At 41.5% G+C, this 19,274-nt stretch overlaps 1 protein-coding gene across 2 annotated transcripts; it reads right to left on the bottom strand.

Moving 5' to 3' along the window:
- Nucleotides 1–884: 884 nt before the first annotated feature.
- LTV1 (LTV1 ribosome biogenesis factor) lies at nt 885–17,366 on the bottom strand. 2 transcript variants are annotated; one of them, XM_048844342.2, is made up of 11 exons: nt 16,666–17,359; nt 14,386–14,517; nt 13,378–13,569; nt 12,000–12,087; nt 10,713–10,857; nt 9,761–10,007; nt 8,019–8,146; nt 4,712–4,848; nt 4,354–4,406; nt 3,273–3,473; nt 885–1,666 (listed from the first exon to the last, which is right to left on the bottom strand). In XM_048844342.2, exons 1-11 carry the CDS (start codon nt 16,666–16,668, stop codon nt 1,553–1,555), a joined length of 1,440 nt encoding a protein of 479 aa, XP_048700299.2. In that variant the 5' UTR covers nt 16,669–17,359; the 3' UTR covers nt 885–1,552. The 2 variants fall into 2 exon arrangements, with proteins under 2 accessions (XP_048700299.2, XP_048700300.2); XM_048844343.2 differs by lacking the exon at nt 885–1,666 and adding an exon at nt 2,321–2,591 and having other exon boundaries at nt 16,666–17,366.
- Between the last annotated feature and the right edge of the window lie 1,908 nt (nt 17,367–19,274).

Raw genomic sequence — 19,274 nt, 5'->3', positions numbered from 1 at the left:
GAACTTAAAGAAACTTCCAAAAGCAATAAAACAATCTGACAAAAACTTAAAAACTATGGGAAAAAAAACTTACTTTTTTTTTTCTTTTTTAAGCCTCACAGGCACCAGTCCTAAAGTGCTCAGGATTTAGCAGCTAACTGGGATGAGATTAAACTTAAATTCTCTCCTCTTATATCCTGGGCACCAGTCCAGAACTCTTCCAAAAATAGGACCCGAAATCCTAGCAATAGGTTATGATTCTACCAGAATCTCCCACCCATAAGCAGCATACACAGACTTTTACATTGAGCTTGCCATGGCAAGACGGCATAAATGGATGTTCATGTTGTGGTCCTATGGAACTACAAAGATGAGGTACTTTTCTGCTCATAAAGGGGCAACGCTTGTTCACCTTTCTGAGGTGTATAGGTCCATTGCCATCAACAGAATGACAGACATCAAAGCCAATGCAGATTCAATGCTAGAGAGAGTCAGAACAAAGGTGTTTACGGTGTCTGATTAGGATGAGCCACCGCCCATCTCCAAGAAGTTCCTGCCTAGGACATGGATGATTTAGACCCCATACAGCACCAAAGGTTGTATTTGTAGTTTAGCTCCCTCACAGTGCACTTCTAAGGCTTCAGAGTTAAGGTCCCAGAAAGTCAGGAAATGCAACAGAATTATTGTTGCATCACATACATGTAGCATACTCTACTCCTTTTTTTCTGGTTGTGTATAGTTTTGACTTATTACTGTTTGCTATAAAATATTCAAACACTGTATGCGAGACTGTTCAATACAGCCAAGTTAATTTCATGAGGAAATTATGATGTTAATGTTGCTAACTTTGATTTTAAATGCACAACCTAAATCTTCCATTAAATAGCTTTAATTATTTCACCAGCCAAATGAAATGGAAATTTATTTAAATTTAAGCGTTGTCTAAATTCACAACTGTTTTCTAAACATCTCTCTTAAAATACGATTTTCCAATACGCTTCACAATAGTATTCAAACAGCAACAGATACTTCAGACAGGGCTTGGGAGAAAATACTGCATATTCTTGATATACAGAACCGTACTAACGCCAAAGCGTGGTTTCCAACCGAGACTGCATGTAAATACCATAGTAAAGGGAGGGAAAGAATTATTTTATGCACATTCAGATAGGTAAATCTAATTCAGAAACAGCACCGAGATCTCTTGAATCACAAGAGCAAAATTCTCAATATGTACAAAACTGGCTGCATAGAAAATATGTATTTCTGTAACTTAAGTACCATAAAACACTCCCAGTGCAACTCTGTTTATAAATAGCTGCCATGTTATGTCCATGACAGAAAAATACAGTAATACTACTGTACATTTTAATTTGTAACCAAAAATTGTTTCAGCTGTTTACATTTAAAAAGAGATGGTAAACTACTTGATCTGGTTATAGAAAAATTCAAATACCATGTTATGAACTTCTATCCATGACGGGACAAGGTTAAAAGAGTCAGCATCTTCTCAAGATCCTAGCACAAAGAACAAAGCAAAGAACTTTCCACAATATGAAAGTCATCAGTTCCACTATGACAGCTTGAGCCCTTGAACATTCTGTCTCAGATTGAGCAGTTCTTTTTCTTGCCTTGTTTTTTCCAACTTGAAGGCTAATTTGTTGGCTTTCTTCTCCATTCTGCGTTCCTGCAAACATGAATGACTTCCACATTAAAAACCTATTTTTGAGATTTGCAGAGAAGTATATAATTCACTCCCAACACCTTTACAATCCAAAAGAGATATCTGGATAACTTTCAGAAACATGCTAAATAAGGCCTGCTCTACACACAAAACTTAGGTCAACTTAGCAACATCGCTCACAGGTATGAAAAAAAATCAACCGTTCAGACAACCTACGCCCCAGTGCAGTCACCACTGTGTTGAGGGAAGTAAGGGTCTACACTACAGCAGAATAGTTGCAGTGCTGCAACAGTACTGTTGTAGCTCCTGTAGTGTAGGGTGCCACACATCTTACTTCTGGTGGCACTCTGCACCAAAAACTTAAAAATTCTCCAAATTTTATTTGTCAAAAGAACACTATATAATCACGCCAGGTTTCAATTATTTTGGTAATTTATTTCAAAATACCTGTCAGCAAGTATGTTTGTAACAATTCAGACACACAAAATTTCCCCCAGGAGTAGAGTTAAAGAAACCCCTATGACAACCCAGTTCCTGTTTCTCTGCCCGCCCCCCTCCCCCCTGCATTCACCCAAGCCCCATCCTCCCGAGTCCAGTCGCAGGGCCCCCCAGCCCAGATACTCACACCCCGTCCCTGGCCTAGATACCCACACTCCCTTCCCCACTAGAGCCCAGCTGCGGGGGCCCCCCCTTCTCCAGACACCCTTTTCCCACTCTGCAGGGATCCACAGGGAGAAACAGCCTGGTACCAGGCTTGCAGAGTTTCCTGCATGCTGCCCTCTCCTTCCCACAGGGCATGCTGGGAACTGTAGCTGCCAGGAACCCTTTAGCTCCCTCTCCCTCCCCCCAGCAGTGTCTTCTGTGTGCGAGCTGTGCTCTGCTGAGTCCAGTGGCCCCTGGTGGCAGCTATCAGCACTGCAGCCCATTTCTGTGGGGAAAAGGAAATTCTGTGTGCACATTAATTTCTGCAAAATTCTGCATTGCGCAGTGACGCAGAATTCCCCCAGGAATAATATCTAAGTTTTAGAAGACACGCTGCTTCACATCCTCTTTTTCTAGGTTGAAGCAAATTAGACTTTTATATAACAAAAGAGTCCAGTTTCAGATCTCTCTTCTGTTTTTCCTTTGCCAGTAGCTGGCATGATCCAACTTTTAAAGGTCCGAAACAGGGGTGGTGGTAGTGGCAGTACCAGAAAAGATTAAAAGTGGGAAGTGAATTTACTTTCTGTAGTAACAGCCCCAGGAGAGGGAGGGAAAAAAGAAAAAAAAAAATAGACTAAAGACAGAGAGGGAGAAACTAAGAGCAGATAGAAGAGCGAAAACTAAGTAGAGAAAAAAGGATATTGAAAAATCGAGAATCTTTGCGGAATGACTGACAAGAAAACATTTTCCTACTTTTGGGGAAAAAAAAATAATCAAACTTTCCAGTGGATGGTATTTTCCAGAAAGATACAGAAATCAACCCTTGAAGACCAGTGGATGTTTCCCAGTAATTCCCAGAAACAAAATAAATTGGTTTAAAAGAAAAAATGTTTAAAAAACAGAGTAATGAGGAACAGAACACATTTTCCTGAGGGGTTGTCTTAAAATATTCAAGACTAGATTTTACCTTTCGTTCTTCCTTTATAGCTTGTTTTCTAGCTTTTCGATCCTCTCTGCTCTCATTTTTGGAACGTGGTTGTGTGGATACTCTTGGCAGATCACTTTGATCAATCATTTGCATGCGTTCAGTCTGCTTAGCCGTAAGACCTCTCTGAGGCAAGATATCCAGTGGGATTCCACTCTTCTGAGAAATTTTGATTGGTTTGGACTAAAATACAGACAGACAATGTGCCAATGAATTAGTTGTCTTTAACCCTCCTCCTTCCCTCTGCTTTTCTTATAAGGTGTATGGATCACCCTTGCTCATCAGCAATAACATAGAACCACCAATAATGCTGCAAATTTTCCAATAGTGAACACACAAGCCAAATTCTGCCCTCAGACAGATGTACATGATTTCCCATCAAACTCAGCAAGAACTACAAGTACCTATCTGTGGCAGAAGTTGGCCTTAAAGGTAAAAAGTTATTTTTAACATTACTTTCCATCCCTTCTTTTATTTAAGTTTTACTTAAAGGTAACTAGAGTAAGGAAAAAATTAGGGTTGTATCCTCTTTGCTTCTTTATGAGGAGGTCTCAAAAAAGAACAAGGCTTTTTTTTTTTTTTTTAAACTTTAGAAATATCAAGATGTATTTTAAATTTTGCTGGGGAACTCCTTGGAGGACAAAAGAACTGTGATGGGTGTTCTCAGTCCTCAAAGGGACAGTAGAGATCCACCTCCAAAAGAACTGATGTCTTGCAAGTGTGCGCAGGTCATACTCTTGATATTTGTGATATAATCTTACTAATTCTCCAGGAAAAACAGGTTATGCAAATTTTGAATTTTCAATGTAAAAATTATTCTTCCTCTCTTACCCCTTCCCCATCTAAAAGAAAAAAAAAAAGCCACCTGCTAAATGTTTTATAAATCATGAAGCAGCAAAACGGAACACAACATTCCTATCTCCACACCCCATTTGCAGGTCAACTCAAAGACAAATATAGCCAACAGAAAACTAACTGTCTTTGTCTTGACTCTACAAGCCATGCTGCTGCTTAGACTTCTGTAAGCTTCATATAATATAGAAAATAAACCTAATGATTTTACCTTTGCTGGCTCCTCAATAAGTTTTGGATGATTATAAAAGTTTGAGTATGTACCTAAGGCAAGAAAGAAAACAAAGATAAGGGAGAGTTGTACACTGAAAAATACCACCTCCACTTTACATAGCAATTTTTTAAAAAGTTATACATTAAATTTGAAAGACTCGTGGCAAGTAGTTATCTTTTAGTGCACTTAATACACCCTTGGCCAAATTTCTTTAATGAGAATGTATGCTGTTATGCACTCTCAAAAGCACAGAGAAATGCAGAAGCTATTTAACTAGAAACCTTGCTATAAGTAACAAGACAATATACCATCTGCTTTACTTTTTCCAGGGATAGTAAGAGCCTCACATACTTACTCAAAATGGATTCACAATCCCACTTCTCTTTGGGTTCCTCAATAACTAAAGTTATGATTTCTTCTTCTTCCTCACCCTTCTCATTAAGGGGAGAATCTAAATCCTTTCTTGGTTCAAGAGCATCGGGTTTCACACAGCTTTTAAAGAAGGTAAGAAGAGAGGGTGGGAGTCAGGGAAAAGAAAAATAAGAATTTCACTATAACTTCTTAACACTGAAAAAAAGAATGAAGGGCTGACCCTTTCCCTCCACCCCGTTTATTTAAATCTGTGACTATATTAAAAAAACCCAAAAGACTGGAAAAACATTCCTACATGTGTTAAACAAAAACAAAAAAACAAACCACTCAGTAATATGACATGGGAATTTCTTTTCCTTTCCCCTATCCCACAAATCTCCAAAATAACCAGACTATTTAAATATATGCACTGTCAGAGGTAGATTGCTAAGAATATTTGGCGCACCTTAATGCAGGAAGGAGGACACATCAGTGAACCAACTGGCTGGCTGGCTGTCATCCCCCCCAAATCTGAATGCAAAGGATTGGGTCATAAGTGTTCAACTAGGTATGATACACAAATCATTCCACTATGTACCTAACAGGTTCTGCTGTTGTATCAGATGAAGATACTCTGCTGCAGTGTCAATTACAACAGCAACAACAGAAAGACACATGGTAGGGGAAAACCTCAGTCCAAATCAGTAACTTCCTTGCAAATCAGAAGGGCTAAGGCAGCCTCTGAACATTAGCTGTAGTTAAGTGGGATACAATTATGTCCCCTTTTCAACAAGACTTCAAGCACCAAAAAACCCACTCCGCATCACCACGCAATTCAACTGAAATCTACTGCTAAATAAAAATATGAATACTTTACAAACACTAAACTAATTACATTCTACAAACAAAAATATTGTCTCCAAAGTAAATTAAAACTTAGACAGATTTTATCTTAATAAGTGAGATAACATGTAATTGGAAAAGGAGTACTTGTGGCACCTTAGGGACTAACCAATTTATTTGAGCTTAAGCTTTCGTGAGCTACAGCTCACTTCATCAGATGCATTCATAATGTAATTGGAAAAGGAGTACTTGTGGCACCTTAGGGACTAACCAATTTATTTGAGCTTAAGCTTTCGTGAGCTACAGCTCACTTCATCGGATGCATTCATAATCAAAAAGGCTGATAAAGGAGGTGCTGTCGTCATCATGAACAAGAAGCTGCTCGGCAGCTCTCCAACACCACTTTCTACAAGCCATTATCCTCTGATCCCACTGAGGGTTACCAAAAGAAACTGCAGCATTTGCTCAAAAAACTCCCTGAAAACAGCACAAGAACAAATCTGTACAGACACACCCCTGGAACCCTGACCAGGGGTATTCTATCTGCTACCCAAGATCCATAAACCTGGAAATCCTGGACGCCCCATCATCTCAGGCATTGGCACCCTGACAACAGGATTGTCTGACTCCCTCCTCAGGCCCTACACTACCAGCATTCCCAGCTATCTTCGAGACACCACTGACTTCCTAAGGAAACTACAATCCATCGGTGATCTTCCTGAAAACACCATCCTGGCCACTATGGATGTAGAAGCCCTCTACACCAACACTCCACACAAAGATGGACTACAAGCTGTCAGGAACAGTATCCCCGATAACGTCATGGCAAACCTGGTGGCTGAACTTAGTTACGGGTGAGGACAGAGTCACAATTTCACATTTGGGGACAATATATACCTTCAAATCAGCAGCACTGCTATGGATACCAGCATGGCCCCACAGTATGCCAACATTTTTATGGCTGACTTAGAACAATGCTTCCTCAGCTCTCATCCCCTAATGCCCCTACTCTACTTGCGCTACATTGATGACATCTTCATCATCTGGACCCATGGAAAAGAAGCCCTTGAGGAATTCCACCATGATTTCAACAATTTCCATCCCACCATCAACCTCAGCCTGGTCCAGTCCACACAAGAGATCCACTTCCTGGACACTACAGTGCTAATAAGCGATGGTCACATAAACACCATCCTATACCGGAAACCTACTGACCGCTATTCCTACCTACATGCCTCCAGCTTTCACCTAGACCACACCACACGATCCATTGTCTACAGCCAAGCTCTACGATACAACTGCATTTGCTCCAACCCCTCAGACAGAGACAAACACCTACAACTACAATACTCACCTGCTGAAGTGAAGAAACAGATTGACAGAGCCAGAAGAGTACCCAGAAGTCACCTACTACAGGACAGGCCCAACAAAGAAAACAACAGAATGCCACTAGCCATCACTTTCAGCCCCCAATTAAAACCTCTCCAGCGCATCATCAAGGATCTACAACGTATCCTGAAGGACGACTCATCACTCTCACAAATCTTGGGAGACAGGCCAGTCCTTGCCTACAGACAGCCCCCCCAACCTGAAGCAAATACTCACCAGCAACCACACACACCACAGGACCATTAACCCAGGAACCTATCCTTGCAACAAAGCCTGTTGCCAACTGTGTCCACATATCTATTCAGGGGACACCATCATAGGGCCTAATCACATCAGCCACACTATCAGAGGCTTGTTCACCTGCTCATCTACCAATGTGATATACACCATCATGTGCCAGCAATGCCCCTCTGCCATGTACATTGGTCAAACTGGATAGTCTCTACGTAAAAGAATAAATGGACACAAATCAGATGTCAAGAATTATAACATTCATAAACCAGTCGGAGAACACTTCAATCTCTCTGGTCACTCGATCTCTGACCTAAAAGTCGTAATGTTACAACAAAAAGACTTCAAAAACAGACTCCAACGAGAGACTGCTGAATTGGAATTAATTTGCAAACTGGATACAATTAACTCAGGCTTGAATAGAGACTGGGAGTGGATGAGTCATTACACAAAGTAAAGCTATTTCCCCCCCACCCACTGTTCCTCAGACCTTCTTGTTAACTGCTGGAAATGGCCCACCTTGATTATCACTACAAAAAGTTTTCTTCTTCCTCCCCTTCTCCCCCGCTCTCCTGCTGGTAACAGCTCATCTTAAGTGATCACTCTCCTTACAGTGTGTATGATAACACCCATTTTACACTGAATGCATCCGATGAAGTGAGCTGTAGCTCACGAAAGCTTAAGCTCAAATAAATTGGTTAGTCTCTAAGGTGCCACAAGTCCTCCTTTTCTTTTTGCGAATACAGACTAACACGGCTGCTACTCTGAAACATGTAACTAGAGTTAGTAACATGTAATTATAGTTAGTTCTGATTCACATAAGTAGCTCTAAAAGTGATCCTACACACTCCTTAGCTTTCTCTTTGTAGTAGTCATTCAGGACTTCTTGCAGCCGAGTGCTGTCGGTGTGAATAAAGCCTTCTAATTCCACATTATCCAATGCTCCGATCTCATCGTCATCAAACTGTTCAAAGAACTAAAAAGGAAAAAACACAAAGCTAAACGAACGATGAATGTGTGTGTCTAGAAGCTTCTCTTGACATTAAAAATTCATTTTCACACTATATGTAACAAAAAGTTCTGCAGGGCAGAGACTGTCTGTTCTGTGTTGTTACAGTGCCTAGCACAATGAGGTCCTGCTCCAGGAACAGGTCTCCTCAGCATAACGATAACAATAATGGTAATTTCCTTCTCCCCTCAGAATTCTTTGAAACAAGTCTACAAAACAAATACAGTAGTAGTAGTAGTAGCAGCAGCAGCAGCTAAGGGTAGACCTGCAGCAGATTTTCGCCTTTACCTCCGATTGACATGAGACTACCAACAGTCAACTAATCATCTTGTAATGTTATATAGTCAAATTATTCATCAATTATCCCAAACCATGTCCCAAAAGAGAGATAAGTAAATTAATAGACTGCCACTGCCTAGTAGAAAAGTTAGAATTCATGCATCCACCACACCTTTCATACAATTAGATCAAAGCACTTTAAAAAACATATCTTACAAATCCATCTCATAGGACTAAATACCACCCCCACTTCACAGATGGAAGTATGTGATTTGACAAATGATATACCCTTTACTGCTTGAGATTCCACATCTCCCCATAGCAATAGAAATTATAATTGTTGGAGGCAGGAAAAGAGGAAATCCATAGTTAGGATTACATCCCTGCAGCCTTTTAATGTGAATGAGACAATACAACCACGCATTGGATGAGAACCATTTAAAACTCAGACTCAAACTCATTTCTTGTAATGCAAAATATCTTCAGAGAAGAACAGACATCTGCCACCACTATGAAATTAAAGGAGCAAGAGGTTGCACAGGCATAATGGTCTATGCACATGATCAGCTTAGCAGTGGTTTTCAAACTGGGGTATGCGAGAAAAATCCTGTAATGGCAGATAACACATCTAATCAGCGTTTAATCTCCTTTAAATTAAAACCGCAGCTGCATTGGTGTACATGTCCTTTCTATACACGACAGAGAATCAGACATTTTCAAACTGTAGTGGGTGTTCCCTGGAGGGGGCGGGGGGTGGTGGTGGGGGCAGAGGAATGCTGGATTAGGGGGCTGTTTTCAAACTTTTTGTAACCCCTGTCTTGAGTTCCAATTTTTGGTTGTAACCGACAGGCTGGGTGTCCCACTGAGGGGAGTAAGGGAGCAGAGGTGGTGCTCCCTCCCCGGGGAGCCCTACCATGCAGGGCTGGACCAAGACACCTGATGTAGCCACTTGCCGCCGCCGCCCCCCCCGAACATTCCTCCGTGTCCCCCATAGTTAGCAACAGCTTCTAGAGGTTTTCAAAGTGGCAGACAGAATTGGGGGGGGGGGTGTCCATGTGACCCTGCATGGCTCCCCCCTCCCCTCCCCCCAACATCACCTCCGTCTATCTCAGATGGGGATGTACAGTAGACTACCTTATTTAGAAAGGGATATGCAGCCTAAAAGGTTTGAAAACCACTGGCTTACAGGATTTGGGGTGAGGGAGAGCAGGATGGGGCAAAAAGCACATAGAAATAGCTTTAAAAATGTCCTGTCTCTCATGTTTAGGGCTTCTTAGCATTTTTATCAGTGAGTTGCCTTACCTTCTCAAATCTCTCATCTAGCAGGGTCAACTGCTCATTCCTTCTCATTACGGATGAAGTCATGGAGTATTCTGTGAAACGGCTCTTGGTCTCCTCTTGCATGAAAAGAAACTCTTTCATCTCTCCACTAATTCCCTCATCATCTGACAAAGGACCCTCTGAATCATAATCTTCATCACTACCATTGTTGTCCTTTCCATCATCATCCATATCCTCCCACTCATCTTCATCCTCAGTATCAGAGCCCCTGAGTATAATATATATGTAGATCAGCCACTTAAGAAATGGGCATAGCCTCTCAGTCTACCCAGTGTTATTTTATCACTTCATAAACTTATGCCAATTAAGTTAAAAAAAAAAAAAAAGATTCTTCTCATGTAGATACAAGAATTCTAAATGTTTAGTAGTAAAAGTGCTCCCAAAGTTAAAATCTGTGTACCAATAAATATTTGATTAGGGTGGACAGAAAGAAATGCTTTCACACTTGGTCGTTCCCTTGGTGTTCCAAATGCAGCATTTCTGGTTAGTTATACATTAGGAAACGGGACCAGAAAAGAGAGAGAAAGAAAGAGAGAAAGCAAAGGAATACTGGAATATGGAATATTAATACAAGTAAAACTATGCATGTCCTTATGAAACAAGTGGTACCAGTAGCTAATACCTCACTTCATATTATTTCTAGCATCATGGGTAGCAAGATGTTTTCCAAGGTCTTATAAACACACTGCAATGACCACCTGTAATATTACTGCCTATAATACTGGAAGTGTTTTGAGATTGCGTTAGGTTTGGAAACAGTTTAGATCTCATAATCCTGTTCACAAATATATGGAATTTACTTAGTAAGTTTAGTGCTGTTGTTTCAAACAGATTAAAAAAGCCTAAAAACAAGCTAGGGACAACACTGCATTATTTGTTATGACATTAAAGAGTTCTGCAAAGCTCCATATACCGACTATCCTCTCCTTTCCAGTCCTCTTTCCCTGGCTCATTGGCCTTTAGGACAAAGTCATCTTCGAGAAGATTATCTGGATTATTGAAGTCAAAGTCGTCATCAAGAGCTGCGACAATATCAGGGTCAAAATCCAAACGGGGTCCTACAATGGAAAAGAATGCTTTAAAATAGGCATCACATCCACAAGCCACTACCCTGAAACAAGGGTTCCCAACTATAAATGCTAATTTGTACTAAGTGGAGCTATTTGCTGAGCTCAGATAATAATCCCTTTTTGGGGAGGAGGGGAAGAATTTTTAAGAATTCATTAGAAGCACAGCGCAAAGTTGCTGAGTTGAATCTGACGGCGTACAATGTTTCAATTAAAAACAACTCTGCTCATTAGAAGTCAGACAAATGTGTGGTCCAATAGTCTGAACACATGATAACATGTGACTTTTCTTACCAATTATACATGATTTATTCTAATTTGGATGACTGCTTCTCTTATGTTTGGAGTACATACATCCTCCATTGCAGACAATATAAAAAAACAACTAACTTTCTAAATTACACACACACAAGACACAAAACTAATCCTCTACTTCACTTTGTGGCACAGTTGTCATTAAAACTCCCATTCTTAAACCCCAAGCAGAGAACATGTGATAGATGCTATAGCAGAATGGCACACATAGGTATATTATGCAAGCACAAGCACACTGTGCATCTTTGTAACCCTGAAGACTTAAATCATGCTACAGTTTAAACACTGGGATGCTGAATAGAATTTACTTTCCTTTAAAGGAAGACAAACTTGGAGAGTGAAGCCACAGTTCTATACTGGGATGCATGTAGATGAACTTCTGCATCAGTGGGACTCTACAGGTGCACAAAGATATACTTGCACATATCCCAATAAAGGAATGGGGCATTAAAAAACTGACAAAATCCCTAAAAAAAAACACCCTCAGAAGGATTTTCCCTCTCTTCTTCCTTTCCCAACTAGGGTTTCCTGCACAGTATAACAAGGCCAAGGATTAGAACCAGTTATTATATAATGCCAAAGAAAGGCACCAACTCAATTACTGAGGAAAATAAATCTCGATTCACTTTTTAGTTCTCCTCAATTTGGAGACATTCTTCTCTCTGCTATTGAGCAGTACCTGAAGCAAAACAAGAATATCAAATATGCAAGGTTCATATTAATCAACAGATGAACAACCTTAATGTTTAACAAAAATAATTTCGCCAAGAGGACCATTAGCTTCACAAAAGAAGAACAGGTAAAGAGTTGTATGGTACCTGAAACAGGAGCAGCTTTATTTAACAGTCCCACATCCTCTTCAAACTCTGAGGCAAACACTGAGGAAGGCAACTTAATAGCGGGAGCCTTTAAACAAAAAGGAAACAAAAGAGTTATTTAAAATAGTCTTAAAGATGCAAGAGTGATCATATGTTTTGAGTACTCTGACAAAGAGACAAACCTTTGAAAATTACTGCTTACTTACCTGGAGAAAACAGGATTTTAACTATGTCTGAAGTTTCTTAGTGGACTTGAGAAGAACTCTGTATAGCTCAAAAGCTTGTCTTTTTCACCACAGAAGTGGGTCCTATAAAATATATTACCTCATTCACCTTATTTCTTTACTGAACTAAGTAATGGAAGTTAGCCAACGAAGAATTTTTGCCCTTAGTATGTATATTCCCTGAGTACAAAGATTGTTTGAAAGCTTTCAGGATGTGACTGAGGAAATGGTTGTGCAGGAAATAACCAGAAGCAACTTTCTACTTCCTTAATAGCATGAGCATTACTAAAGACCATCTTTAAGATTTCTCTTCTAAAGCCCTTTCTACTTGGAAGACTTTAAACTTAAAAACAGTGCTTCCAAAGTAATTCATTTTATGGAACTTTTTATAATGTGGTCAAAATATACTTAGTTTTGAAAACTGGCATACATGCCAGTTTTCATCAATACTGAAAAACTCTGTAGAGCCACACTTCCCCAGGCCCTTAAAATAAGATATTGTTGATTCAGTTTGTACACTGTTCTTGCATACTCCACTATGTGTCAGGGGTTACCTAATAGCTTTCCAAACCAGTAACATACAGTGTTCTGGCACACTACTGAATGTCAAGACTTCACTGTACTCAACATTGGAAGTATTCACCTGTATTCTCCCCAGATTCTGTTTCATTACTTTTTTACCAATATTTGACATAGTTTCTAGTTTATTACTACTTATTTAAGATTTCTTCACAATCCATTACTACAGCATCTGAGTGTTTTATAATAATTGTAAACAAATGCAAAAGTAGTGTGAGCAACTCACACTTTTTTTTTTTTTTTTTTCCCCAATACAACTATTATGGGATCCCGTCCCTTTTGGGTCACACAAGAACCCTCACTGTCATGATGAAAATCATATAAGTGCTTTGCAGCTTCTAAATAACGAATGGATCATTAATTGCCATTATAATACTTTGGCATACCAAATTTCCTATTTGATCATAGGCAAAAGTGCCTGGGAAAAACAGAATCCTTCATAAGTAACTTATAACCACATGAACACTTGTGGAACAAGGTTATTAAATTTAAACATGTAGCTGGATTTGCAGGATGTTAAACTCAGCAAGATACAACACAAGAATGGTCAACAGTGCACCAAATATCATACTTACTGGAATTTGTTGATTTTCTTCCTCTCTCTCTCCTTCCCCTCTCACTATAATCCTGTTCTGTTGACCAGACACATCAGACAGGACTAGCTCTGAGGGACCAGAGGCTTCTTTTAGATGCTGCAAGTAGTCATAGTCATCATCAAAAAACACCCCATATTTCCTCTGCTCTTCTCTCTTCTGTTCCTCATCTCCCTTGAGATTGTAAACAAGATTAGGATTAATAAATTAGGTCAGATTCAAATTCATTAGCAATAATATAGATCTCAAATACATAACCTGGGAATCCTCACCTTGAAAAACAAGGATATCTTACAGAAAAAAAACCACCCAAACAGATAAAAAACAGAAATGAAACAACCTTAGTCTAAAGAGTTGAGGAGGAAACCTTTTTATAAAAACACATAAGAGAAGATCAGTTTTGTAGTATAACTAAACTTTTGTTTTAAAAACAATCCAACACACACTTAACAAGGTGTTCAGCCCATGAGTGCCCATAAGCAAAATATTTACTTACAAAACTTTTGCAAATCTCTGTGTGTACAGAAGCTATACAAACACACATTCAGTGCATACAGATTTGCTATGACTGTTCACTACACACAGGCAGCATGGATTAATTTTGAGGCTGGGAGCCTTGAGGATTTATTTAAATTCCAGGATTTATCAACGGTACATTGTCCCTGGACCTCCCTGGTGGGTTCTGCACACCCATAACTACCTCTGGCTAGGTAAAATTCTCTCACTAGGAAGTGTTTAGTAAAATGCTGAGGACTTGCCTGTATAGGAGTGTAAAAAATTATAAAGATTTGAGTGTGTTCTCAACAACACAAACATCCAGCCTCTTACATTGTGGTAAATTTCAGCCCAATCTTCTAACTAAAACCTATTTCCAAAACATCCCCCTTTTTCCTCAAGTTATGACTCTGAATAGTAAAATCTTCTCATCATTTTACTCTCCTGCAATATTAATTTCTAATCCAAGCTTCCGTGACAGAAGTGAGCATTTACCTTCTGTGAAGGCAACAGAACTCTCTGAGGTGCAGTATCATCAGCTGCCAAAGGGTCCCTCTGACTTCTGTGTACCAGGTGAAATGTTACAGCTTTCTTTTTCTCTATAAAGGGTTTCTTCCTTCTGTGAGGCTGCAAAATGAAAGTTATGTTCTGGTTATAAAAAAATATATTAAAAACTTTTCTAAGGAACCCCTTTCCTCCCCAGAACATACACACACATTCTTTACTATAAAATTTCAGAAAATGTTACATACTCTTGAACAGCTGGGCTTAAAAAGCAAACCAAAATTAAATGTGTTCTTGCCACATGCACTGCATCATCAAAAAGAAGCACACTTCACAGGTTCTACGTGTCAACTGCAGATAGGTATTTGTGTACTGTAGAATTATACATTAAACATGAATTACAGACTGATTACAGCATATGATTTTCAGCTTTGCTCTCATAGGTGTTCTTAAGTAACGGCACTCTGAACATCAAGGCATGTCTGACAGAAAGTTCAAGCTGGGAAACAGGGAAATGGACAGCTGGAAATTCCTCAGGACAGGCAAATGTAGCTTCCCATATATCGTTAGACAACAGTCCATTAAAAATATATATATATATTTATTTCTAGCCCAGTTATTCATAATGAAATTGTCAACTGAATCACTACCACATACAATAAACCATCCCAGCCTCTCAGCATCCTGAATTCCTCAGCAATCTGAAGCACTATCTTGTTGGAAATATATTCTACAGCTCTCTATACAACTGTGTGAAAAAATATATATATAACATTTTCCAATCAGCTCTACTATTGAGAACTCAGATGTTAAAAAAAAATAAGAACATTTTCATTGTGTAAGTTACAGTATAAGCTTAACCTTCCCCTCCTTGCTTTTTAATTTTAAAATGTAAATCAAATAATGTAACGTGTTATGCAGCATCTGGGATACACTGGTGTAAGAAGGTATCAGCTGCCAGGATATGCTTTTAATATTGTTTGCATTTTGGCATCTTAGGTCTGGAATTATCAGAAAATGAGATGCAAGACTGAGTATGCAGACATATATGTCACTACTGCTAATTGTGAATTTCCAGGAGAATGCTGGTACAAATGCAACGTTTAAAATCCAAGTCCCCATTCCTGCAGCCCAGTAGATTGTGAGTTAAACTATTAAGTGTGCCTCTAAAGCCCATTCTGTGGAAAAGGCAGAATTCCACTTATAATTATGGTCTGTATAGGACCAGGAAATAGATTCAGACCTATATGTCATCCTTACATACATTCCTCTAATGTCAGTGGTAGGTTTCCACAGAGATAGAGGATAGAGTATTGTGTGTATGTAATAAACATACCTTTTAGTTAATATCTATTCAGTATTTTACCACACTGGAAAGTTATGCTTCCTTTTAGGGCTACCACTACTTCTACTCTTGGTTTTTCTTCATTACCAATCTTTCCTCTTCTTTGGGTCTCTCCACCTCCCTTCTCCCTGTGACTCATCACTGTTGCCAACTCTCCTGACTTTAGCACAAGGCTTGAGATATTGGTGTTTTTCTTAAAGACAGGCACTCTCCAGCAGCCAAAGGATTATCTGAGAATCTCAGCGGTCATTAGAAAATCCTCTAAATGTCTAGTCCTCCTGGATGTAGAAAAACAACTGAACTTCTGAAGAAAATATAAGCCAGGTGCTCAGAAACAAGAATGCAATTAAAAGATTCCCAAACGATTTTTAAAAAAAAAGTCTGATGATTTTTAGGCCTGCTTGATGATTTTTGAATACTTGGTATTGGATGATAGCTATACTAGATTGTACATATACCCCTTCCTCCACCTTGCGTCTGTCTTGGCTACTTGGACAGTGAGCACTTCGGGGCAAGGCGTGGCTGCTACTCTGTGTTTGTACAGCATCTAGCACAATGCAGGCCGGTGGTGATGGGTCTTAGGTATGACCTGACAAACAACAACTAATCAAAGACACTGGTCTTCCTCAGCAGTTCCTTCTAATTCCCAGCAGAGACCAACCCCCACCCCAGCATTAGGCCGTTAAGTGGCCACAGCCACCATTAGGCTCCAGAGTTAACGCCGGCTGACACCAGGTGCAGGCTGCTCCGCCCTCCCTGCGGACTCGGCGCCCATGACACGCAGTTCCATGGGGAAGGTTTTTCCCTCACAGCGCCCTGGGGCAAAGTGCGGACAGGGGAGGGGAGCGAGTGATACAGCGCGCGCCCCTTCCCCGCGAGGCAGGTTTCATACTCTTTCCCCTCCCCCCTCCGCGGCCGTTACTCACCATGGCTCGGAAGCGGGTGCAGCGGCGCGCGCGCGTGCTCTGCACAGTGCTGGGGCGCCACGCTACAGGAGACCCCGAGTCCGGCTCACTCCCACGTGGGCCGGCCCAGCCCGGAACTGTGCTTTACGGCAGCTCCAGAGCCGCCGCCATCTTGGGATAAACCAGTTACTGTCCATTGGCGAGGGATGGGGTGGGGGAGGCGGATAGACAACTCCAAACCATCATAGTGGCAGTAAATGAGCCTTCTGCCGCAGAGTCAAAAACTCTCAGGGGCGACGGAAGGCGGGGTTATAGAGCCGCAGGCGCTAACACAGCCCCCAACGTTGCATGAATGGTTTTGCCCGCCGGGGTGTCGCAGTAGCGGGCAAAACCATTCACGGCCGCCACTGGAGGTGGAAGGATTGGAGGAGCCCACAGAGGACAGCGGGCATGCGTACCGAGGGAGGGAGATGTACGTGGGACTGGGGGGCGGGGCAGATTCCTCAGGGAGGCGCGATCACCCGCCCCCGCCCCACCCGCCGGCCTTTCTCAGACCCATGCAGCCGCCGCGGAACGGTTCTGAGCGCGGCTTTCCCCCCTGCAGCGCATGTGCAGAGTGGGCGCCCCAGCGGTGCGACGTACCAGCCAGCCCAGCGCGCCGAGGGCGGCCCCTCCGGCTGCCCCGACCTGGCGGGGCTAGGCCCCGCGCGCAGCGCCGGCCGGGGTGGGCCGAAGCTGTGATGTTGGGGGTCGGCGTGACGCGTCCCGTTTTCTCACCTCCCCCAGCAACACACGCCGGGGGGAGGGGGGGCATCAGTGTGTGTAACCCCGCCCCGCCGACTACGTCACCACACAACGCGGGCAGCCCCCTCACGTGCCGATCTTGTTTTCCTCCCGCTCTCAGAGACGGTGCCCCGCAGGGGACCGCCCCCGCCCTGACTCGCTAGCTCGTGGGGCGCCTCCAGCCACGACGTGGGCAAAGGGCGGCCGGGCGGGCGAATAGGAGCTGTCCAGAGTTTGGCTCTCGGGGTGGGGGGAGTGGGGCCAGTACTCACCGCCACCAGCAGCAGGCGGGAGCAGGCTCGGGCAGCGCTGACGCAGGCTGCTCCCCAGCTTAAGCGGGAGCTCCAAAAAAGTCGTGCCTCTGAAGCACAGTCAGTAGGGTGACCATGTTTTCCCAAAGGGAAAATGGGATACCCCCAGGCCAGCTCGAGCCCCTTGACATGGGACGGACCCAAGCCCTCCCTGCTTTCTGCCTTTACAGGGCTAGCCTGAGGAGCACTTAAAGACGATAAAGTCATCACAGAGAAACTAAATGAATTCTTTGCTTCAGTCTTGACGGCTGAGGACGTTAGGGAGATTCCCAAACTTGATCCATCTTTTGTAGGTGACAAATCTGAGGAATTGTCACAGATTGAAGTGTCACTCCAGGAGGTTTTTGGAGTTAATTGAGAAATTTAACAGTAACAAGTAACCGGGACAAGATGACATTCACCCAAGAGTTCTGAAAGAACTCAAATGTGAAATTGTGGAACTATTAACTATGGTTTGTAACCTGTCCTTTAAATCAGCTATTGTACTCAATGACTGGAAGATAGGTAATGTAACACCAATATTTAACGTGGGCTCTAGAGGTGATCCTGGCAATTACAGACCAGTAAGTCTATCATCAATAGGGGCAAATTAGTTGAAACAATAGTAAAGAATAAAATTGTCAGACACATGGAAGAACAAATTATTGGACAAAAGTCAACATGGTTTCTGTAAAGGGAGATGATGTCTTACTAATCTATTAGAGTTCTTTGAGGGGGTCAACAAACGTGGACAAGGGGGATCCAGTGGACATAGTGTACTTAGATTTCCAAAAAGCCTTTGACAAGGTCCCTCACCAAAGGCTCTAACGTAAGTTAAGTTGTCATGGGATAAGAGGGAAGATCCTTTCATGGATTGATAACTGGTTCAAAGATAGGGAACGAAGGATAGGAATAAATGGTAAATTTTCAGAATGGGGAGGGCTAACTAGTGGTGTTCCCCAAGGGTCAGTCCTAGGACCAATCCTATTCAACTTATTCATAAATGATCTGGAGAAAGGGGTAAACAGTGAGGTGGCAAAGTTTGCCGATGATACTAAACTGCTCAAGATAGTTAAGACCAAAACAAACTGTGAAGAACTTCAAAAAGATCTCACAAAACTAAGTGATTGGGCAACAAAATGGCAAATGAAATTTAATGGGGATAATTGTAAAGTAACGCACATTGGAAAAAATAACCCCAACTGTACATACAATATGATGGGGGTTAATTTAGCTACAACTAATCAGGAGAAAGATCTTGGAATCATCGTGAATAGTTCTCTGAAGACAAACCACGCAGTGTGCAGCAGCAGTAAAAAAAGCAAACGGGATGTTAAGAATCATTAAAAAAGGGATAGAGAATAAGACGGAGAATATCTCATTGCCCTTATATAAATCCATGGTACACCCACATCTTGAATACTGTGTACACCCTCATCTCAAAAAGGATATATTGGCATTAGAAAAGATTCAGAAAAGGACAAATAAAATGATTAGGGGTTTGGAACAGGTCTCATATGAGGAGAGATTAAAGAGGCTAGAACTTTTCAGCTTGGA

Source organism: Caretta caretta, chromosome 3, assembly GCF_965140235.1.
Source record: "Caretta caretta isolate rCarCar2 chromosome 3, rCarCar1.hap1, whole genome shotgun sequence".
Classification (NCBI taxonomy): domain Eukaryota; kingdom Metazoa; phylum Chordata; order Testudines; family Cheloniidae; genus Caretta; species Caretta caretta.
Note: the sequence above shows the minus strand (reverse complement) of the source record. Positions and strands in the feature narration are given on the sequence as shown.